Source organism: Salmo trutta, chromosome 3 (assembly GCF_901001165.1).
Source record: "Salmo trutta chromosome 3, fSalTru1.1, whole genome shotgun sequence".
Lineage (NCBI taxonomy): Eukaryota > Metazoa > Chordata > Actinopteri > Salmoniformes > Salmonidae > Salmo > Salmo trutta.
The window spans coordinates 74160412-74184754 of record NC_042959.1 but is presented as its reverse complement, the minus strand read 5'-3'; the positions used below and the strand labels follow the sequence as shown (position 1 = coordinate 74184754).

Below are 24343 nucleotides of genomic sequence, written 5' to 3'. Positions count from 1 at the left end.
TGCTTGAGTCCAGTCTTGTCCTCTGTAACTTTCAGTCGTTCATGACATCTGTGGCCTCCACAATGAGGTTCACTGGCGCCGTCAACTATTGGAGAATGTCGGTAGGTCCCGAATGTCTTTCCTTATCAGGATTGGACTTCCTCCCCGCTGCTCAAACTATCCAGCCCTCCGGTGTTTAATACACGCTTCCTGGAGGATAACCACATAGCCTTCCTACGGAGCAAGCAAGCCGGGGAGGCAGAATGAGGTAATTTGAGTTTTTCCAGTCTATACAGTTAATATTCCCACGGTTATTATTCTACCAAGTGAGTATTAAGTAGCTACGTTACCTCCTAGCTAGCCAGCATATTTTTGCTAGCTGACGTTAGTGAAATGACATTGTTTAGCTAGCTAACGACAAAATGATGGCTAGCGCCTCGCTACTAACGTTAGATATTGTGGCTAGACCGAGTTTTTATCCAGGATAAACAACTAGTTACGTTTAACGTTATAGCTAGCCAATACATGATTTTCAAAACAGCATTGTTGGCTAGCATGCTATCCACTACTGTAACAAGTTGGGATATCTTAAGTTGTCTAGTTTGCTGCTACCCCAATCGAACGGTAACTCTGCTTTGTGTTTGTATACTGTATTCCCTGGCGATGGCTACTGTAGCTACCAGTCAACACAATCAACATGGGTAACTATAACAATTTGAAATGTCAGAAGTAGCTAACTAGCTTGAAAGAGTTACACACAGTAGACTGCTGAGCAATGATTAATATTCCTTACTAACGTTAACTAGCTAACTGTAGTTAACGCTTGTCATTTGCTAACGTTAGATCGCAACCATACTAGTAGCTCGATGGCTTCATTCTAAGCCAACGTTATTTGTCAGTCGCTCTATCCTACTAGCTAGCCATCAGAGAGAGGATCACACATTTCTAAACAATGTTGTGGGCAAGACTCCCAAATGGAACCTAAATGTTCCGAGCACGGTCATAGTAAAACAAAATTAGAGCGGCGATACCCGCCACCCTGCAAATGCACCAAGTATTGCACCAAGGTACCCGCACGAGCAAATGCACCAAGTCTTTTTATTTAATCAGAGGCTGCATATCTGCCAAGTCTTGATTGTGTCAGCACCTTAGATAAAGGTTATCGACAGAACATAACAGTTAATACTTAAAGGGAAGCCTCTTGTGGGTCTGTTTTGTTATATAGTCTATGATAGCTGAATCTGAATGATAGACACTTTCCTTGAATTAAGGTTTTCCAGGTTACATGTTAACCAGCACGTTGTGTTTTCAGTCCATAGTATTTCACTAGTAACAATGTAAAGAAGCAATTTGTGATGACTGAGTAAACTATATTTGAAGGTCGCTACAAGTTATGCCTGCCGAAGCCAGTCCTGGCAAGAATCTACGAATCATACTTCCACTGGTTACAAATTGTGAGAGTAAGTAGGTAGACTCAAGACTGTCTGGACAAACGCCATCCGTCAGAAGGTGTCCACCAAACTCGGTTAATTTCATTAGGCATACGGGTAATAAACCAGTGTTTATTTACCCATATTAGGTTGTCGCACAGATGTCAGGAACGTGTGATTCTAAATCGGCGTGGTTTAGCCGTCATGGCATGACTTCAAGGAATACTGGACATGGGGATAATGCATGCACACAGATTGCCTAATCCAGTTTGAACCACAATCTCTCACGAGTTTGCTGCCCTGCTTTCACTTCTGCAACTGGCCAAAGAGTCACTCACCTTTTGGAACAAAGTAAAACTGTATCGGACTGTGAAACACGCATACACATCACTCTAAACTTAGAAGCAGGACATGTGGAGAGAGGACATGGTGATCTCCGTCACTCGGCTGGATTGTTGGAAACGTTTATTTGAAAATAATTTCTTGTTTTCTACTGTCCTATTGTTTTCATAATGACTGCCTTACAAGGTGCTACTGCACATGTTTTTGTCAACGAAACATGAAGGTACTTTTGGGTAGAGTGCCATTGATACTAGAGCTGGGATGATAAACTGAATTATTTAATTTCACCTTTATTTAACCAGGTAGGCAAGTTGAGAACAAGTTCTAATTTGCATTTGCGACCTGGCCAAGATAAAGCAAAGCAGTTCGACACAACGCAGAGCTACACATGGAATAAACAAACACACAATCAATAATACAGTAGAAAAATCTATATACAGCATGTGCAAATGAGGTAGGATAAGAGAGGTAAGGCAATAAATAGGTTATGGTGGCAAATTAATTACAATATAGCAATAAACACTGGAATGGTAGGATGTACAGAAGATGAATGTGCAAGTTGAGATACTAGGGTGCAAAGGAGCAAGATAAATACAGTATGGGGATGAGGTAGATTGGATGGGCTATGTACAGGTGCAGTGATCTGTGAGCTGCTCTGACATCTGGTGCTTAAAGCTAGTGAGGGAGGTAAGGGTCTCCAGCTTCAGAGCTTTTTACAGTTCGTTCCAGTCATTGGCAGCAGAGAACTGGAAGGAGAGGCAGCCAAAGGAAGAATTGGCTTTGGGGGTGACCAGTGAAATATACCTGCTGGAGCGCGTGCTACGGGTGGGTGCTGCTATGGTGACCAGTGAGCTGAGATAAGGCGGGGCTTTACCTAGCAAAGACTTATAGATGACCTGGAGCCAGTGGGTTTGGCGATGAATATGAAGCGAGGGCCAGCCAACGAGAGCATACAGGTCGCAGTGGTGGGTAGTATATGGGGCTTTGGTGACAAAATGGATGGCACTGTGATAGACTGCATCCAATTTGTTGAGTAGAGTGTTGGAGGCTATTTTGTAAATGACATCGCCAAAGTCGAGGATCGGTGGGATGGTCAGTTTTACGAGGGTATGTTTGGCAGCATGAGTGAAAGATGCTTTGTTGCGAAATAGGAAGCCGATTCTAGATTTAATTTTGGATTGGAGATGTTTAATGTGAGTCTGGAAGGAGAGTTTACAGTCTAACCAGACACCTAGGTATTTGTAGTTGTCCACATATTCTAAGTCAGAACCGTCCAGAGTAGTGATGCTGGACGGGCGGGCAGGTCCGGGCAGCGATCGGTTGAAGAGTATTTATTTTATTTTATTTCACCTTTATTTAACCAGGTAGGCAAGTTGAGAACAAGTTCTCATTTACAATTGCGACCTGGCCAAGATAAAGCAAAGCAGTTCGACAACATACAACAACACAGAGTTAAACATGGAGTAAAACAACATACAATCAATGATGCAGTAGAAAAAAATAAGACTATATACAATGTGAGCAAATGATGTGAGATAAGGGAGGTAAAGGCAAAAAAAATGCCATGGTGGCAAAGTAAATAAAGTATAGCAAGAAAAACACTGGAATGGTAGATTTGTAGTTTGAAGAAAGTTCAAAGTTAAAATATAAATAATATGGTGCAAAGGAGCAAAATAAATTAAATAAATAAATATAGTAGGGGAAGAGGTAGTAGTTTGGGCTAAATTATAGATGGGCTATGTACAGGTGCAGTGATCTGTGAGCTGCTCTGACAGCTGGTGCTTAAAGCTAGTGAGGGAGATAAGTGTTTCCAGTTTCAGAGATTTTTGTAGTTCGTTCCAGTCATTGGCAGCAGAGAACTGGAAGGAGAGACGACCAAAGGAGGAGTTGGCTTTAGGGGTGACCAGAGAGATATACCTGCTGGAGCGCGTGCTACAGGTGGGTGCTGCTATGGTGACCAGTGAGCGGAGATAAGGGGGGACTTTACCTAGCAGGGTCTTGTAGATGACCTGGAGCCAATGTGTTTGGCGACGATTATGAAGCGAAGGCCAGCCAACGAGAGCGTACAGGTCGCAGTGGTGGGTAGTATATGGGGCTTTGGTGACAAAACGGATGGCACTGTGATAGACTGCATCCAGCTTGTTGAGTAGGGTATTGGAGGCTATTTTGTAAATGACATCGCCGAAGTCGAGGATTGGTAGGATGGTCAGTTTTACGAGGGTATGTTTGGCAGCATGAGTGAAGGATGCTTTGTTGCGAAATAGGAAGCCAATTCTAGATTTCACTTTGGATTGGAGATGATTGATGTGAGTCTGGAAGGAGAGTGTACAGTCTAACCAGACACCTAGGTATTTGTAGTTGTCCTACGTAACAGCCAGTTGAATCCTGTGGCGCGATTTTCAAATACCTTAAAAATGCTATTACTTCAATTTCTCAAACATATGACTATTTTACAGCTATTTAAAGACAAGACTCTCGTTAATCTAACCACACTGTCCGATTTCAAAAAGGCTTTACAACGAAAGCAAAACATTAGATTATGTCAGCAGAGTACCCAGCCAGAAATAATCAGACACCCATTTTTCAAGCTAGCATATAATGTCACAAAAACCCAGAAGACAGCTAAATGCAGCACTGACCTTTGATGATCCTCATCAGATGACACACCTAGGACATTATGTTATACAATACATGGATGTTTTGTTCAATCAAGTTCATATTTATATCAAAAACCAGCTTTTTACATTAGCATGTGACGTTCAGAACTAGCATACCCCCCGCAAACTTCCGATGAATTTACTAACAATTTACTAAATTACTCACGATAAACGTTCACAAAAAGCATAACAATTATTTTAAGAATTATAGATACAGAACTCCTCTATGCACTCGATATGTCCGATTTTAAAATAGCTTTTCGGTGAAAGCACATTTTGCAATATTCTAAGTAGATAGCCCGGCATCACAGGGCTAGCTATTTAGACACCCACCAAGTTTAGCCTTCACCAAACTCAGATTTACTATTAGAAAAGTTTGATTACCTTTCCTGTTCTTCGTCAGAATGCACTCCCAGGACTTCTACTTCAATAACAAATGTAGGTTTGGTCCAAAATAATCCATAGTTATGTTCCATCAGTGGCGTTTTGTTAGTGTGTTCAAGACACTATCCCAATGGTAAATAACGGTCACGTGCACGGCTCATTTCGTGACAAAAGATTTCTAAATATTTCATTACCGTACTTCGAAGCATGTCAACCGCTGTTTAAAATCCATTTTTATGCCATTTTTCTCGTAAAAAAGCAATAATATTCCGACCGGGAATCTGCAATTAGGTAAACAGCCGAAAGAAAATACAGCACGGGGTCGAATCGGGCATGCGCCTAATTCCTTTGTCCTCTTATCGGCCACTTGGCAAAGGCGATATTGTGTTTCAGCCTGAGGCTGCCTCGTCATCGTTCAACTTTTTCCCGGGCTCTGAGAGCCTATGGAAGCCGTAGGAAGTGTCACGTTACAGCTAAGATCCCCAATCTTCAATAAACAGAGACAAGAAGAACGACTCCTTGTCAGACAGGCCACTTCCTGCATGAAACCTTCTCAGGTTTTTGCCTGCCATATGAGTTCTGTTATACTCACAGACACCATTCAAACAGTTTTAGAAACTTTAGGGTGTTTTCTATCCAAAGCCAATAATTATATGCATATTGTAGTTACTGGGCAGGAGTAGTAACCAGATTAAATCGGGTACGTTTTTTATCCGGCCGTGTAAATACTGCCCCCTAGCCCTAACAGGTTAACACAGTGTCCAACGAAGTGCCAGAGGTATACAGAATGGTGTCATCTGCGTTGAGGTGGATCAGAGAATCACCAGCAGCTAGAGCGGCATCATTGATGTATATAGAGAAGAGAGTCGGCCCGAGAATTGAACCCTGTGGCATCCCCATAGAGACTGCCAGAGGTCCGGACCACAGGCCTCCGATTTGACATACTGAACTCTATCGGAGAAGTAATTGGTGAACCAAGCGAGGCAATCATTTGAGAAAACAAGGCTGTTGAGTCTGCCAATAAGAATGTCGTGATTGACAGAGTCGAAAGCCTTAGCCAGGTCGATGAATACGGCTAAACAGTAATGTCTCTTATCGGTGGCGGTTATGATATCGTTTAGGACCTTGAGCGTGGCTGAGGTGCACCCATGACCAGCTCTGAAACCAGATTGTATAGCAGAGAAGGTACGGTGAGATTTGAAATGTTCTGTAATCTGTTTGTTAACTTGGCTTTCAAAGACCTTAGAAAGGCAGGGTAGAATAGATATAGGTCTGTAGCAGTTTGGGTCTAGAGTGTCTCCCGCTTTGAAGAGGGGGATGACCACGGCAGCTTTCCAATCTATGGGAATTTCAGACGATACGAAAGAGGTTGAACAGGCTAGTAATAGGGGTTGCAATAATTTCGGCAGATCATTTTAGAAAGAGAGGGTCCAGATTGTCTAGCCCGGCTGATTTGTAGGGGTCCAGATTTTGCCGCTCTTTCAGAACATCAGCTATCTGGATTTGGGTGAAGGAGAAGTGGGGGAGGTTTGGACGAGTTGCTGTGGGGAAGCGCAGGGCTGTTGACCGGGGTAGGAGTAGCCAGGTGGAAAGCATGACCAGCTGTAGAAAAATGCTTATAGAAATGCTCAATTATTGTGGATTTATCGGTAGTGACAGTGTTTCCTAGCCTCAGTGCAGTGGGCAGCTGGGAGGAGGTGCTCTTATTCTCCATGGACTTTACAGTGTCCCAGAACTTTTTGAGTTAGTACTACAGGATGCAAATTTCTGTTTGAAAAAGCTAGCCTTAGCTTTCCTAACTGCCTGTGTATATTGGTTCCTAACTTCCCTGAAAAGTTGCATATCACGGGGGCTATTCGATGCTAATGCAGAACGCCACAGGATGTTTTTGTGCTGGTCAAGGGCAGACAGGTCTGGAGTGAACCAAGGGCTATATCTATTCCTATTTTTTTATTTTTTATTCAATGGAGCATGCTTATTTAAGATGGTGAGGAAGGCACTTTTAAAGAATAACCAGGCATCCTCTACTGACAGGATGAGCTCAATGTCATTCCAGGATACCCCGGCCAGGTCGATTAGAAAGGCCTGTTAGCTGAAGTGTTTTAGGGAGCGTTTGACAGTGATGAGGGGTGGTCGTTTGACCGCAGACCCATTGCGGATGCAGGCAATGAGGCAGTGATCGCTGAGATCTTGTTTGAAAACAGCAGAGTTGTATTTGGAGGGCGAGTTAGTTAGGATGATATCTATGAGGGTGCCCGTGTTTACAGATTTGGGGTGGTACCTGGTCGGTTCATTGATAATTTGTGTGAGATTGAGGCCATGTCCCAGTTTAGGTCACCTAGCAGCACGAGCTCAGAAGATAGATGGGGGGGCAATCAATTCACATATGGTGTCCAGGGCACAGCTGGGTGGTCTATAGCAAGCGGCAACGGTGAGAGACTTGTTCCTGGAAAGGTGAATTTTTAGAAGTAGAAGCTCGAATTGTTTTGGTACAGACCTGGATAGTAAGACAGAACTCTTGCAGGCTATCTCTGCAGTAGATTGCAACACCGCCCCCTTTGGCAGTTCTATCTTGGCGGAAAATGTTATAGTTAGGGATGGAAATTTCAGGGTTAGGGTTAATTATAAAAATGATTGACACCAATCACGTATCGCAGGCATTTTACTGATATTGTTCATTATGATAAGTACTAGCCTATACTAGAGAAATGTGGAGTTTGAAATGAAACAAGTTTGCTAATATGGGTGATTGTTAATGGGACAATTGATGGCTACAGCCATCACGCTAGTAGTAGTAGTTTTAAAGGGACATTGTTATTGGAGGGGCGGCAGGTAGCCTAGTGGTTAGAGTGTTGGACTTGTAACCGAGCAAGATCCAATCCCCAAGCTGACAAGGTAAAAATCTGTTCTTCTGCCCCTGAACAAGGCAGTTAACCCACTGTTCCTAGGCCGTCATTGAAAATAAGATTTTGTTCTTAACTGGCTTGCCTAGTTAAATAAAGGTAAAATAAAATTGACACTAGTCCCTTCCTTTATGCTTCTTCAACACTTGAATATATAGACTGAGTATTTTCTGCTGGAAGACATTGGAAGCTAATAGATTACTAATACCAGTGTTTCTCTCTAGGTATACATATCTCTGTGAAGGAACATGAACATGGAACTGAAGGAATGACAACCCCCCCCCGGCACAATCTAGTAAAATTTTGAGTTTTTTCTGTTTGGTTTTCCATCTCTATTTGATGGAAAACAACTATGATTACGTGGCATTTTTCATTCGGATGACACTTAGAATTGGACATTGATCGCGTAGCTATCTCACTACTGTAAAGCCTGCTTGTCTCTTGAAGAGGGATATTTAAATTCTACCTTGACACACCTTTCTCCTGCCTCCACATATCTCTCATTTCTGTGGAAGACCGGGACGTTTGACTCAGCACTTAACACGCAATATTCCACTGCAATCTAGTGCTAATTACATTGCTATAGCCTCCTTGCAAGACCAAGGTGTGTTCATTTTTGTCTGATTCATAGTTTTAAGATTTGTTATTTTATGTTATTTAAACTCTTGTTTGACATGTAGCTGTCTTTTCTAAGCTGCACTTTATTGATACATATCATTACTAAGATATTTCAAACTGTAATTTAAGCATATCTTTGAGTTATATATATTTTTTTATCTTTAGGGCTATATATTTTCTGTTTTAATTTTAAACCGGAAAAGTATATCGTTTTTTTTTTTTACAAGCCGTCTGTCAATCATTCCGAAATGGACAAATCTAGAATCTGATAGCATTTAAGGACAAAATCGATCCTTGTCTTCGGGCATTTGCGTTATGAAGGCTGGTGTTTTTCATTGTTTTTATGTTCCTCTGTTGGATTGACACACTAAAGAGAAGAATCTCCATCTGAAGGCCAGTGGGAGTTATTTTTCTTGGATCGTACAATACTCCTTTGAGTGCAGATGGATTTCACACGTCAAACTCAGAGTTGACTTTGTGGCGTTGTCTTTGCAAATCATGCACTGAAGTGGAAGAATGATTTTAAGGAGGTTTCAGGGATAAATAACTTGTGTTTTCAGTTTTTAAGACCAGACTGACAGGTCTATAGTTATATTTTCGTTTTCCTAGCAGATCCTAAGGAGAGGTGCTTCTATTTGGTTCTCCTTTTTAAGGTGGCCATCAGTGGCCAAATGAACTGACATGTTGTATCACTACCTGAATTTAAACAGACTTATTCCATCCAACAAGCTGCCAACTGCATGAAACACTCACACACCGTCCACCTGTCAGGAAACAGACCTTACCTACCCTAAACCTGAGGGTTGGAAGTCCTCTCCCCGTCAAGCCCACCACACTAAGGATGCGTTCCCCAGAGCCCCCCATCCCATCCCCAGCTGAGGCGCTACTCCACTGCCAGTTCGGGGGCTGGGGAACGGGCAGCAGCTGCAACAACAGCTGCCCCAACAGCCCTGGAGGTCCTGGGGGTCTGTCGTCCCCTTCTCCCTCCCCCAGCCCCTCTCCTGCCTCCAGCTACGCCTTGACCCTCACCCCCTCCCACATCCACGTCCAGCGCCTGGCCCCCCGCCCTGGTAAAGAGGCACGTCTAATACTACCCCTGTCAGAGCTGGCAGGGTGCAGCTGTCCCCGCGCCCCTGCTCCCCCCTTGCTGGTTCTATACTGGTATCCCCCGGGGAGGCGGAGGAAGGGGGTGTCCAGGAGGAGGCAGGTGAGGGCGTACCTGGCTGAGGCCAGGGTGGAGGCTGAGAGATGGTCCACTGCTATACAATGTCTGCTCAGGGGAGTCACCATCACTGCTGACACGGGTGAGTGTGTGTTCCACATTGTTGGAATCAGTCTGATGTTCCCTAATGCCCATCATTAGACTGGCACAGTGTCACCGTGAGAGAGAATGAAGCCAAATCAGCACTCGTTATGGAGTTTGGCGTCGACTACTTCCTATCCTGTGTACAGACTTTAACTGTGCCTTAATTCACTTTATTAGCACCATTCACTCCATAAAGTTTGTTTCCATAAATGAGTGTTTATGTTAGTTATTGTTAACTGGAGTAATACAGGGTGATCTGAGGTCCTTTTGATGTAGGAGGCCAGAGGATACAAGTGAATATAGGCCTAGGCTACTGTATGAATACCATGCATGTTCTAACAGATACAGGCTAGTTCAGTTCATTTCTGACCATGCTAGATATAGGCTACTGTATAATGGCTGTAGGAAACTGTATAATGGCCATGTGATAAGGAATGAATGGATATAGGCCAATGCTGTTGTACTGTACGTACGTACATACATACAGCATGCTATGTTCAGTCAGGACCCCTGACTATTAAAAGGCTAAAGTATTGTTTAAGGGTTCATTCATGTATGTGAACAAACATGTTATTTAATCTTTCTTGGCTGTGTGTGTGTGTGGGCTAGGTTATCCCTTTAACACTTAATTTCCTCTACTTTCTCTGTCTCTGCTCTTATCTGTCCTGCACACACGGTCTGTATCATTCAGCGTCTAACCAACACAGCATCCCTCCCTTCCCACTAACTCCCACCCCTCACCAAGACAGCCTCCCTTCCCACTAACTCCCACCCCTCACCAAGACAGCCTCCCTTCCCACTAACTCCCACCCCTCACCAAGACAGCCTCCCTTCCCACTAACTCCCACCCCTCACCAAGACAGCCTCCCTTCCCACTAACTCCCACCCCTCACCAAGACAGCCTCCCTCCCTTCCAACTAACTCCCACCCCTCACCAAGACAGCCTCCCTCCCTTCCAACTAACTCCCACCCCTCACCAAGACAGCCTCCCTCCCTTCCCACTAACTCCCACCCCTCACCAAGACAGCCTCCCTCCCTTCCCACTAACTCCCACCCCTCACCAAGACAGCCTCCCTTCCCACTAACTCCCACCCCTCACCAAGACAGCCTCCCTTCCCACTAACTCCCACCCCTCACCAAGACAGCCCCCCTCCCTTCCCACTAACTCCCACCCCTCACCAAGACAGCCCCCTCCCTTCCCACTAACTTCCACCCCTCACCAAGACAGCCTCCCTCCCTTCCAACTAACTCCCACCCCTCACCAAGACAGCCCCCTCCCTTCCAACTAACTCCCACCCCTCAGCAAGACAGCCCCCTCCCTTCCAACTAACTCCCACCCCTCACCAAGACAGCCTCCCTCCCTTCCAACTAACTCCCACCCCTCACCAAGACAGCCTCCCTCCCTTCCAACTAACTCCCACCCCTCACCAAGACAGCCTCCCTCCCTTCCAACTAACTCTCACCCCTCACCAAGACAGCCTCCCTCCCTTCCAACTAACTCTCACCCCTCACCAAGACATTCTCCCTCCCTTCCAACTAACTCCCACCCCTCACCAACACGGCCTCCCTCTCTTCTCACTAACTCCCACCCCTCACCAACACGGCCTCCCTCTCTTCTCACTAGCTCCCACCCCTCACCAACACGGCCTCCCTCCCTTCCAACTAACTCCCACCCCTCACCAACACGGCCTCCCTCCCTTCCAACTAACTCCCACCCCTCACCAACACAGCCTCCCTCTCTTCTCACTAACTCCCACCCCTCACCAACACGGCCTCCCTCCCTTCCAACTAACTCCCACCCCTCACCAACACAGCCTCCCTCTCTTCTCACTAACTCCCACCCCTCACCAACACGGCCTCCCTCCCTCCCTTCCCACTAGCTCCCACCCCTCACCAACACGGCCTCCCTCCCTCCCTTCCCACTAGCTCCCGTTCTGCCCAGATAGCAACACCACTGTTTACCCACGGCCTGTGTGGTTCTTTCTATCTATATACAGTATATGCTCTCCTTCTTTCTCTCTGTCCCTCTGTCTTGCACTCTCCTTTTTGCTTTTTCCATCGTCAGCCTTTCTCACATCGCTGTCTTGTTTTAGCACTTTGAGGACCTGGAAGAACCCCAAGGCCTACATAAAGCCCATCCATTATCCATTTCAACATTCCCTTTTCTTCCATTTGTTTTGACTCTCCCTCGCTCATTATCTCTCTGTCTTGTCTCCTTCCTCTCTCCCAAACACTCTTCTTTTCTCACTGTCTCTGTGCATTAGTCTACACCCTCAGTGTCTGTCTGTACATCCTCCCTCCCATAGTCTTTCATCCTTGCTGTCTTTACACCTTTTTCAGTCTCGTCTCCTCTCCTCCTCCTGTCTCCTCTCATCCATCTAACCTGTCCTCTTTTGTTTTGTACCTCCTCCCTCCCTTCCTGCTGTCTGCATTTCTTTATCTTCCTCTTTCAATGTCCTCCCTCTTTCTCCTTTCCCAGTTACTACCCCTTTATCACCCTGTCCCCTCTCTCTCCTGCTCTTTAGTGCTCTCTCTCTCTCCTGCTCTCTCTCCTGCTCTCTCTCCTGCTCTCTCTCTCTCTCTCCTGCTCTCTCTCCTGCTCTCTCTCTCTCTCTCCTGCTCTCTCTCTCTCCTGCTCTCTAGTGCTCTCTCTCTCTCCTGCTCTCTCTCTCCTGCTCTCTAGTGCTCTCTCTCTCCTGCTCTCTAGTGCTCTCTCTCTCTCCTGCTCTCTCTCTCTCCTGCTCTCTAGTGCTCTCTCTCTCTCCTGCTCTCTCTCTCTCTCCTGCTCTCTAGTGCTCTCTCTCTCTCCTGCTCTCTCTCACTCTCCTGCTCTAGTCATCACACACTCTGTCTGTAACTGTCTCCACTCTGTATGTCTGGTAACTCTGTCTACTCTCTCTCTGTCTGTTTGTCTGTAACTCTGTTGCTCTCCTCTGCAGTGTGAATTAGACAACCTCCTAGCTGCTGGTTCTACTTCTATAATGGCTTTAGTCAGAGATGTGTGCATTTAGTGTTTGGTCCACTTCAACCCTATACAGTAGGTGCTGCTGTGTAGATAGGGCTCTGCTTGTTATTACTAGGCATTTTGTGGAAGACTAAGCACTGAAGTGTTCAGTTAAGTACCTTGTTTCCCTGTCCTGGGCTTTGAGTGCCTTTTCATTCTGGAAGATTTAATTATGTTGAGCCATTAGTCAAATGGAATCATTATTACTTATCTGGTCAGAGATAGTCCCTTTGAGATGAGCTGAAAGAGGTTTGCCTTGTCACAGATACTCTCAAGGTCTACGGGTGGGAAACACTGTGCTTAATGGCAGGGTTTCCCAAACTCGGTCCTCCCCAAATAATCAAAGCTTGATGTTGAGTTGGTTATTTGAATCAGCTGTGTAGTGCTAGGACAAAAACCAAAACATGCACCCAGGGAGGGTGGGGGTCCCAGGACTGAGTTTGGGAAACCCTGCTTTATGGTATCGCTTACGTTTGTTGTTCTCTTGCACACTGTGAAGATGAAGCCTTGTATTTTTGATAGAACAATCAATCAATTTGTTTCTAATGATTGGCTGCTTTCCCTCAGAAATTGGCAAACGTCTACTGCCCCGTCCCCGAAGGCTGCTGCTATTGGTGAACCCCTTCAGTGGGAGAGGCCAGGCTATGCAGTGGTGTCAGACACACATCCTGCCAATGATCAGAGAGGCTAACATCAGCTACAACCTAATACAGACAGGTAACACACACCGTAACATCAGCTACAACCTGATACAGACAGGTAACACACACCGTAACATCAGCTCTACAACCTGATACAGACAGGTAACACACACCATAACATCAGCTACAACCTGATACAGACAGGTAACACACACCGTAACATCAGCTGCAACCTGATACAGACAGGTAACACACACCGTAACATCAGCTGCAACCTGATACAGACAGGTAACACACACCGTAACATCAGCTACAACCTGATACAGACGGGTAACACACACCGTAACATCAGCTACAACCTGATACAGACGGGTAACACACACCGTAACATCAGCTACAACCTGGTACAGACAGGTAACACACACCGTAACATCAGCTCTACAACCTGGTACAGACAGGTAACACACACCGTAACATCAGCTCTACAACCTGATACAGACAGGTAACACACACCGTAACATCAGCTCTACAACCTGGTACAGACAGGTAACACACACCGTAACATCAGCTACAACCTGATACAGACAGGTAACACACAAGTGACATCAACTCTACAACCTGATACAGACAGGTAACACACACCGTAACATCAGCCCTACAACCTGATACAGACAGGTAACACACACCGTAACATCAGCCCTACAACCTGATACAGACAGGTAACACACACCGTAACATCAGCTCTACAACCTGATACAGACAGGTAACACACACCGTAACATCAGCTCTACAACCTGATACAGACAGGTAACACACACCGTAACATCAGCTACAACCTGATACAGACAGGTAACACACACCGTAACATCAGCTACAACCTGATACAGACAGGTAACACACACCGTAACATCAGCTACAACCTGATACAGACAGATAACACACACCGTAACATCAGCTACAACCTGATACAGACAGGTAACACACACCGTAACATCAACTCTACAACCTGATACAGACAGGTAACACACACCGTAACATCAACTCTACAACCTGATACAGACGGGTAACACACACCGTAACATCAACTCTACAACCTGATACAGACAGGTAACACACACCGTAACATCAGCTACAACCTGATACAGACAGGTAACACACACCGTAACATCAGCTACAACCTGATACAGACAGATAACACACACTGTAACATCAGCTACAACCTGATACAGACAGGTAACACACACCGTAACATCAACTCTACAACCTGATACAGACAGGTAACACACACCGTAACATCAACTCTACAACCTGATACAGACAGGTAACACACACCGTAACATCAGCTACAACCTGATACAGACAGGTAACACACACCGTAACATCAACTCTACAACCTGATACAGACAGGTAACACACACCGTAACATCAGCTCTACAACCACAGCCCGTTAACCGGTATCATACACACACAGGTACAACCTCCTAACAACACGTCTCCTTTTCTTCTCAGAGCGACAGAACCATGCCAGAGAGTTGATCAAAGAGATCTCCCTGTCACAGTGGGACGGCATCATCATCGTCTCTGGAGATGGCCTGCTGCACGAGGTGTGGGGGTGTGTGTATGTGTGTGTGGGGGGGTGTGTGTGTGGGGGGGTGGTGGGGGTGTGTGTGTGTCTGACTCTGCTCTGCTTTTCTCTCGCCAGGTGATCAATGGTTTGATGGAGCGTCCAGACTGGGAACTAGCAATAAAGACACCTGTAGGCATCCTGCCCTGTGGCTCTGGAAATGCCCTGGCTGGATCCATCAACCACCATGCAGGGTGGGTCACACACACATCCAACCAGCTATGTGACACATGTAATGACATGACCAGACATATGAGACTGTTTCAAACCTAAACATGCAATATTTTAGAATTTCTTGTTAGATCAATGGTGAGAATGCTGGAGATACTAGTAGAAGCATTGAAATAAATATTATTCCAGTTCAGGGTTCTGGTGCCATGGTGTGTCTGGATTGAATTAATAATTTATCTCAGCCTGAAATTCATTCCTCAACCACTTGATACATTTCTCAATGCAGATGTAGATAAACACGCACCTTTACAGTCACACACACCCACAGTAGTTTTCATTGGAAGTAAAAGGTGTGCAGTCTAATTAGCATTGGGCCGATATATGATTCTATCAAATATCGGGATGTTTGACATTACCGAATATGTGAAGTCCAAGATGGTAGGTGTATCGTGAAGTACAAGATGGTAGGTATATCGTGAAGTACAAGATGGTAGGTATATCGTGAAGTACAAGATGGTAGGTATATCGGGAAGTCCAAGATGGTAGGTATATCGGGAAGTCCAAGATGGTAGGTATATCGGGAAGTCCAAGATGGTAGGTATATCGGGAAGTCCAAGATGGTAGGTATATCGGGAAGTCCAAGATGGTAGGTATATCGGGAAGTCCAAGATGGTAGGTATATCGGGAAGTCCAGGATGGTAGGTATATCGGGAAGTCCAAGATGATAGGTATATCGGGAAGTCCAAGATGGTAGGTATATCGGGAAGTCCAGGATGGTAGGTATATCGGGAAGTCCAAGATGGTAGGTATATCGGGAAGTCCAAGATGATAGGTATATCGGGAAGTCCAAGATGGTAGGTATATCGGGAAGTCCAAGATGGTAGGTATATCGGGAAGTCCAAGATGGTAGGTATATCGGGAAGTCCAAGATGGTAGGTATATCGGGAAGTCCAGGATGGTAGGTATATCGGGAAGTCCAGGATGGTAGGTATATCGGGAAGTCCAAGATGATAGGTATATCGGGAAGTCCAAGATGATAGGTATATCGGGAAGTCCAAGATGGTAGGTATATCGGGAAGTCCAGGATGGTAGGTATATCGGGAAGTCCAAGATGGTAGGTATATCGGGAAGTCCAAGATGATAGGTATATCGGGAAGTCCAAGATGGTAGGTATATCGGGAAGTCCAAGATGGTAGGTATATCGGGAAGTCCAAGATGGTAGGTATATCGGGAAGTCCAGGATGGTAGGTATATCGGGAAGTCCAGGATGGTAGGTATATCGGGAAGTCCAAGATGATAGGTATATCGGGAAGTCCAAGATGATAGGTATATCGGGAAGTCCAAGATGATAGGTATATCGGGAAGTCCAAGATGGTAGGTATATCGGGAAGTCCAAGATGGTAGGTATATCGGGAAGTCCAGGATGGTAGGTATATCGGGAAGTCCAGGATGGTAGGTATATCGGGAAGTCCAAGATGGTAGGTATATCGGGAAGTCCAAGATGGTAGGTATATCGGGAAGTCCAAGATGGTAGGTATATCGGGAAGTCCAAGATGGTAGGTATATCGGGAAGTCCAAGATGGTAGGTATATCGGGAAGTCCAAGATGGTAGGTGTATCGGGATGTGCAAGACTTCTGTATTTGAGCTTTAAAAATCTAACGGTGCAGTCTTATAAGTTAGGCTGCAACAATATGTTGAAAATGAAGTCTAAATAAATGAAGACTTATTTTTTGTCTTACTAAGGTTATTTCATGAGAATGTGACTAGAAAATCATATAAGGACAAAACTTTCACAGTCTAGAATTATCTAGTCAATATTGGTGGCTCCCGAGTGGTTTGATTCCAGGCTGTATCACAACTGGCCGTGATCGGAAGTCCCATAGGGCGGCGCACAATAGCCCAGCGTCGTCCGGGTTAGGGGAGGATTTGTCTGGGGTAGACCGTCATTCTAAATAAGAATTTGTTCTTAACTGACTTGACACATTTTTTAAATGAACCTTTATTTAACTAGGCAAGTCAGTTAAGAACAAATTCTTATTTACAATGACATCCTACCAGGGAACAGTGGGTTATCTGCCTTGTTCAGGAGCAGAACGACAGACTTTTACCTTGTCAGCTCCGGGATTCAATCCAGCAACCTTTCGGTTACTAGTCCAACACTCTAACCACTAGGCAACCTGACACCCCAAAAGTTAAAGGTTAAATAAAAAAGAGGAAATAAAAAAATAAAGTCGCCCAACGATTATATCGGATATCACAATATTTGGAGTAGCATATCGTAGAAGAGGTCTCCCCAAATATCGCCCAACCTTAATTCTAATCACGGTCAACCTTTAGACTTCAGTTTATTGATGTACAGCCCATTGGCCCTATTACATTGCAGTAGTAGACTTCAATTTATTGATGTACAGCCCATTGGCCCTATTACATTGCAGTAGTAGACTTCAGTTTATTGATGTACAGCCCATTGGCCCTATTACATTGCAGTAGTAGACTTCAGTTTATTGATGTACAGCCCATTGGCCCTATTACATTGCAGTAGTAGACTTCAGTTTATTGATGTACAGCCCATTGGCCCTATTACATTGCAGTAGTAGACTTCAATTTATTGATGTACAGCCCATTGGCCCTATTACATTGCAGTAGTAGACTTCAGTTTATTGATGTACAGCCCATTGGCCTTATTAAAGTACTGTAGACTTTAGCATCTTCAACTAATCCTTATGCCTCTCGTATTGCTGTATCAGCTGTTTCAACGACTCATCGAGACTGAGACTGATAGAGAAATTCTCTCTTCCCTCCCTTTCTCTCCTGCCCCCCACTCCCTCCCTCTTTCTCCTACCCCCACTATTCCCTCCCTCTCTTCATGTCATGTTATTTCTAGAGTTCTCTCCTTTATCTCTGGAAGACACGTCAATAAATGAGTCCAGTCAATATAGTACAGTCTGTTCTTTCATCTCTCTCTCCTTCTTATCTCTTGTGTTGTCTTTATGATGGTTTGTTTGGCCACCTACATAACATTCGCTGATTGTGTATGTCATAAACATTATGTTAACTTATATTACACAGTATTAATTTCCTCTCTCCTCTCACCTTTCCTCTCTGTATTTTCCATTCCTCTCCCTCTCCACATTCTCACCCTTTCTCCATTCTCTTCCATCCACTGTTTCCCTCTTACTTTTCTCTTCATCCCAGTTATGACATGTGCCTTCGGGAGCCTCTCCTCCTCAACTGCTGTTTTCAGCTCTGCCGTGGCGGAGTCAAGCCCATGGATTTGGTCTCCGTGACAACCAGCCCCGCCCCTTCTCAAAATGGCCGCCTGGGTCTTCCCAGAAGGATGTTCTCCTTCCTGTCTGTGGCCTGGGGCTTTGTGTCTGACGTGGACATTGAGAGTGAGAGGTGTGTGTGTTTAAGTTAATGGCGTGGCAGCGGTGCCGAGTTCTCTGGAGTCCTCTTCCCGATAGCTTAACAGCCGAAGCTTCTGCACATGTGCGGGATTCTCTATTTTACTGCTCCCTCTGCTGACACAGCTTATCAAACAAAAGCTGTACACTGAACGGCAGTTTTTTCCACCATCATTGCAAACATTGGCTAAGCAGGAGACAGTCAAAGTAGTAGTTGAATGGTCATCTGCCCAGAAGTGGAACAGGCTACTCAGGCAAATTTCAGTCATTGTCAAATCGTGCAGTACTTGCATGATCATTGAGAAGCGAAATTACAGTTCTACGTGATTTGTGGTTTAAATGCAGATTGTTTTTGCCCCAATACAATGTGTAGACAGCTTCCTACATGTGCTACTGCAATATCCTTAGTTACAACAGATAAAGTTGTAGCCTACATCCTAAATTAGCATACTATATATATATATATTTGGAATGTTGGTTCAAATAGCTGCAGGTTTTATATCAGCTGTTCAGAAATTTGAGGCAGAGATGTAGGCTCCATTTCTATCAAAAAGGTTGATAGGAAGGGTTCAGAAGAGGCTGAGTAAAGTGAGAAATGTGAAGGGAGGTGGATGTCTGTAAACTAACACATGGGCAGAACGTGATTCGGTTCTTTAACTCTGGGGAAGAGGCTTCCAGGGTGACGGGACAGGGCGCTTGCCTTTGGTCACTCATCCTTAAATTAAGTACAAGCAAACTTTCACTGTACCTCCTTGATCACACTTATTCCTAATGAATAAGTAATGTGTTATGTTCTCTGTTGTTGCCCTGGTAACTAAATGCTGTAATGGTGTGATGTTGCAGGTACCGGGGTCTGGGCTCGGCACGGTTCACCCTGGGCACTCTGGTCCGCCTGGCCTCCCTGCGCTCCTATAAGGGCCGTCTGTCCTACCTGCCCCCCTCCATAGTCGCCACATCCCCAGACGCCATCCCTCCGCCCCTGCGCAGACCCCTGTCCCGCAGCATCACTGAGGGCCTGGAGGGCTTCTGCCACACCCCCATCCAACGCACCAGCTCTGACATGGGCCTCAGCGAACAGAGGAGTCTGAGGAGGGTAGACACGGAAAGGGAGCGGGAGAGAGAAATGGAGAGGCAGAGAGAGAGGGAGAGGAGGAGGGAGAGGGCCAGGGGAGGGGGAACGGGGGTGGTCAGGGCGAGTAGCTTGGCAGAGGATAGAGAGAGAGAGATGGAGGGAGAGGCGGGGAGGTCAGGGACAAGTTCGGAGAGATCTGGGACGAGTTCGGAGTCAAACGAAAGGGAAGATTGCAGGATGGGAAGGGAGGATGGGGTGAACATGGTAGAAAGGCCAGATGAGGAAAGAGAAGACGGAACGATGGAGCAGGACTCAGGGATGATAGAGGATATAGAGGAGAGAGTGAGGAATGGGGAAGGCAGCAGTGTCTCAATGGATGGGGTGATGGAAGCGAAGGAGGTTGGAGAGGGGTACGGGGTGGACGTGGGGCGAGAGGCGAACGAGGACCCAGAGGGGTGTTACTTGTACCCAGACAACCTCCAGCAGACCAGATTGGCTCTAAGGAAGAACTCTGCCCCTTCCAGCCAGATAGCTAACGCCTTCTTTAGCCAGCCCCTCAGCCAGGAGGCTGACCCCGTTTCTGGAGCCTCGTACAGGGCAGAAGAGATGGATCTGAACGGAACATACTTCCAGAAAGAAGCTTACCCACTGGACATCGCCCGGGAGAGAGCCCTCACCATATCCTCTCCCTTCAGACACTCTCCTTTCTCCTTCAAGCCCAAATCTCTGGACCAGAACGCATCCCGCCCCAGACCTCTATCCCTCCTCCACCACCCCCACTCCAACTCCCTACCCCCCAAACTCCCCTCCCTGTCCCTCTCCCTCTCTCCCACGCCCCCTTCCTCCCCGTCCTGTGCCTCTCCCCACTCCTCCTCCTACCTCGTTCCACGCCCCAACACCCCCAACTCCACCTCCCCTTCCCCGTCTCTCCAGTCCCCCTCCCCCTCCTTTACCTTTGACATTGCAGAGCCTGCCGGACCCCTCAAGAACCGCCCCCCCGTCTCACTCCCTTTCAACCCTCCCAGGGATGACCTCCTGCCCCCCTTGGACCAGGCCCTGCCGACCCGGGACTGGGTGACCATCGAGGGGGACTTTGTGCTTGTGCTGGCCATCTACCAGTCCCATCTTGGGGCAGACCTCCACGCCGCCCCCCAAGCCAGGTTTGACGACGGGCTGATCCACCTGACGTTTGTGCGGGCAGGGATCTCCAGAGCCACCCTGCTCCGTCTGTTCCTGGCCATGGAGAGGGGGGCACACCTGTCTCTCAGCTCCCCCTATGTGAGCCACGTCCCAGCCAGGGCCTTCAGGCTGCAGCCCCTCTCCCCACGAGGAACACTCACTGTGGACGGGGAACTGGTGCCATACGGCCCGCTGCAGGCACAGGTAGAGAGAGCGATGGAGTGGGAGAAAGTGGAGTGGGGAGGGCTGGAGGGAGTGTGTAAAGTGTATGTACACTGGAAGATAAAAGCAGTTGCTAAGATTTTAAAACTGATTTCGAAAGCTTTTTTTATAAATCTTTTTACTAACAATCCCAGCTCGTAAGTGCATGTAAATCCACTCCACATCTATAGTGCTGAACTGGTGTATTGTCTTTGGTACGATGTTACCCTCTGTATTCTGCCTGTATTATATTAAACTCTTGATGATGGCCTATCACTTCAGTGCAACAAAAGCTGTTAGACTTCTGTGTTTAGCTTTCATGTTTTCTCTGGTATATTAATAACCACATTATACACTTCTAAGACCTATCTTTAGTTCCCTTCTCTAAAGTATTATACTAATCACTCTTATCGGTTTGTCTCCCTCAGGTCCATCCCTCTATGTCCCGGCTCATTGTTGGTGACTCTGGAGTGAAGATCACCCGATTCTGACAAGGGATTGGTTGACCAGATCAGCTGATACGGCGCTCTCTCCAATTATATCATCTCTGTTGCCATCTACGTTCACAGAGAAAGAGGAGAAAAAAGCCTCAGAGACTGAAAATAGCCCAAATCATTTCTGGGGTTTAATGGAAGGGATCACCTGCTGAGCAGAGCGGCAGTGCAGGACGCAAGCCGAGGGATTAATAGAGAATTAAAAAAACGGATGAAAACGAGCTTTGTTACACAGCTGTTGGATTACACTCCGTTTATCCTGAGAAGCCTGTACCTGCATAGACATGGGAACAAAATGGGGGGGGGACAAGTTGAATGTGTATGGGGGAGTGTGTATTCAGTGCATGTGTGTGGTATATACATTCTAGTATGCACAAATGGCATGCAGAGATGCACATTTCCTGACCTTGCCTTACAGAGAGAGTTCAGATTTCTTTGTTCTCGATCAAAGCTGTCCTAGAACAGTTCTAGTTCTATATCAGAACTATCAAAACTGTCCTAGAACAGTTCTAGAACTATTTCAGAGGGAGCCACACCCTCATGCAAATGTAGATCCCCTTCCGTATTGGAACCTCCGTCCTTCCCTGTAATGCCTTAAAGTACAACTCCTGTGACTGCCCTTTCTGTCTTATATAAGATGCCTAAACCTGCGACTCCGCAAATCTCCATTCACCAGAGGCTGGTGGGAGGAGCTATAGGAGGACGGGCTCATTGTAAAGACTGGAATGGAATTAATGGAATGGTATCAAACCCATACAAAACCCCATGTTTGGCTCCGTTCTATTTATTCCATTCCAGCCATGACAATGAGCCCGTCCTCATATAGTTCCTCCCACCAGCCGCCTCTGCCATCCAGGTATATCAGAGGGGACCGTCCACTACAGGAAAAACAAAACAAAGCTGCTGAGCATACTGTCGTGTTAGTTAAGTTTGTATTAGTGTATATGAAATATCTGTGAACAAAGGAAGTTTATTAGCAATCCCATGGAGACGATTACTCCTAGAATAAACCAGTAAAGTTAGATCAACACTGAAATAAATATAAAGCTCATTGAGTCCTTATACACGGGTATTCCACAACAGAAGGATAGACGGGACTGTTGAACAGTAGCCATCATGGTGTATAGTGCATTTGCCTGTTTTTCTTTGCAAAAGGGTGCATGATGATGATGCTAGATTATGAAGTTGCAACACAGTGATCACGAAACTGTTGCTTGATCAAGTTTCATGTATGTTGTCACGGAATCCTCTGAAAGTCTCACAAAGACCCAGAATGCTGGTTGTTTTCAGCAAATAGTCACTAGTTCCACATGTGTAAACTGCCTTTTTACATACCTCTGATGTAATTTTAATTGATATAATTGTGAGTAGATTCTGAAGTGTTATGCAGCTGCAGAAAATCAACACTCGATTGGATTCTATCTTTTAGATAAAGATTGCTGTTGAAAGGAACAAGATGTACTTGTCTTGCTGGTGTTATTTACCACATGACAAGCAGATCGTTTCCATAGCAGACCGTTATAATCTTAAACAGACAACATAAACTCAGTAAATGATTGATTACCTTCTTGAGGATTTAGCTAATCACAGACAAGGCTGTGCCTCCCAACTCAAATCATAGCCTACATTTCAGAAATGGATTTCTCAGTAGGATGTAGCCTATACCGTTGAAGTCGGAAGTTTACATACACTTAGGTTGGAGTCATTAAAATTTGTTTTTCAACCACTCCACACATTTCTTGTTAACTGACTATAGTTTTGGCAAGTCGGTTAGGACATCTACTTTGTGCATGACACAAGTAATTTTTCCAACAATTGTTTACAGACAGATTATTTCACTTATAATTCACTGTATCACAATTCCAGTGGGTCAGAAGTTTACATACACTAAGTTGACTGTGCCTTTAAACAGCTTGGAAAATTCCAGACATTGATGTCATGGCTTTCGAAGCTTCTGATAGGCTAATTTACATAATTTGAGTCAATTGGAGGTGTACCTGTGGATGTATTTCAAGGCCTACCTTCAAACTCAGTGCCTCTTTGCTTGACAGCATGGGAAAATCAAAAGATATCAGTCAAGACCTCAGAAAAAGAATTGTAGACCTCCACAAGTCTTGTTCATCCTTGGGAGCAATTTCTAAATGCCTGAAGGTACCACGTTCATCTGTACAAACAATACTATGCGAGTATAAACACCATGGGACCACGCAGCCGTCATACCGCTCAGGAAGGTGTGAAAAGTGCAAATCAATCCCAGAACAGCAGCAAAGGACCTTGTGAAGATGCTGGAGGAAACAGGTACAAAAGTATCTATATCCACAGTAGAACGAGTCCTATATCGACATAACCTAAAAGGCCGCTCAGCAAGGAAGAAGCCACTGCTCCAAAACCGCCATAAAAAAGCCAGACTACGGTTTGCAACTGCACATGGGGAGAAAGATCATACTTTTTGGAGAAGTGTCCTCTGGTCTGATGAAACAAAAATAGAACTGTTTGGCCATAATGACCATTGTTATGTTTGGAGGAAAAAGGGGGAGGCTTGGGTAGCTTGCAAGCCGAAGAACACCATCCCAACAGTGAAGCATGGGGTGGCAGCATCATGTTGTGGGGGGGCTTTGCTGCATGAGGGACTGGTGCACTTCACAAAATAGATGTGAAGTGCACCATTCATGAGAATGGAAAATTATGTGGATATATTGAAGCAACATCTCAAAGACATCAGTTAGGAAGTTAAAGCTTGGTCGCAAATGGGTCTTCCAAATGGACAATGACCCCAAGCATACCTCCAAAGTTGTTGCAAAATGGCTTAAGGACAACAAAGTCAAGGTATTGGAGTGGCCATCACAAAGCCCTGACCTCAATCCTGTTGGCAGAACTGAAAAGGCGTGTGCGAGCAAGGAGGCCTACAAACCTGACTCAGTTACACCAGATCT

The 24343-nt window shown here is 45.6% G+C and overlaps 1 protein-coding gene across 2 annotated transcripts; it reads left to right on the top strand.

Moving 5' to 3' along the window:
* Nucleotides 1-55: 55 nt before the first annotated feature.
* Nucleotides 56-22867, top strand: LOC115189202 (sphingosine kinase 2-like). Of its 2 annotated transcripts, none has more exons than XM_029747874.1 (8): nucleotides 56-247; nucleotides 7920-9617; nucleotides 13191-13340; nucleotides 14774-14868; nucleotides 14967-15082; nucleotides 18256-18459; nucleotides 19308-20919; nucleotides 21345-22867. In XM_029747874.1, exons 2-8 carry the CDS (start codon nucleotides 9155-9157, stop codon nucleotides 21405-21407), a joined length of 2703 nt encoding a protein of 900 aa, XP_029603734.1. In that variant the 5' UTR covers nucleotides 56-247; nucleotides 7920-9154; the 3' UTR covers nucleotides 21408-22867. The 2 variants fall into 2 exon arrangements, with proteins under 2 accessions (XP_029603734.1, XP_029603740.1); XM_029747880.1 differs by lacking the exon at nucleotides 56-247 and adding an exon at nucleotides 282-680.
* Nucleotides 22868-24343: the final 1476 nt, after the last annotated feature.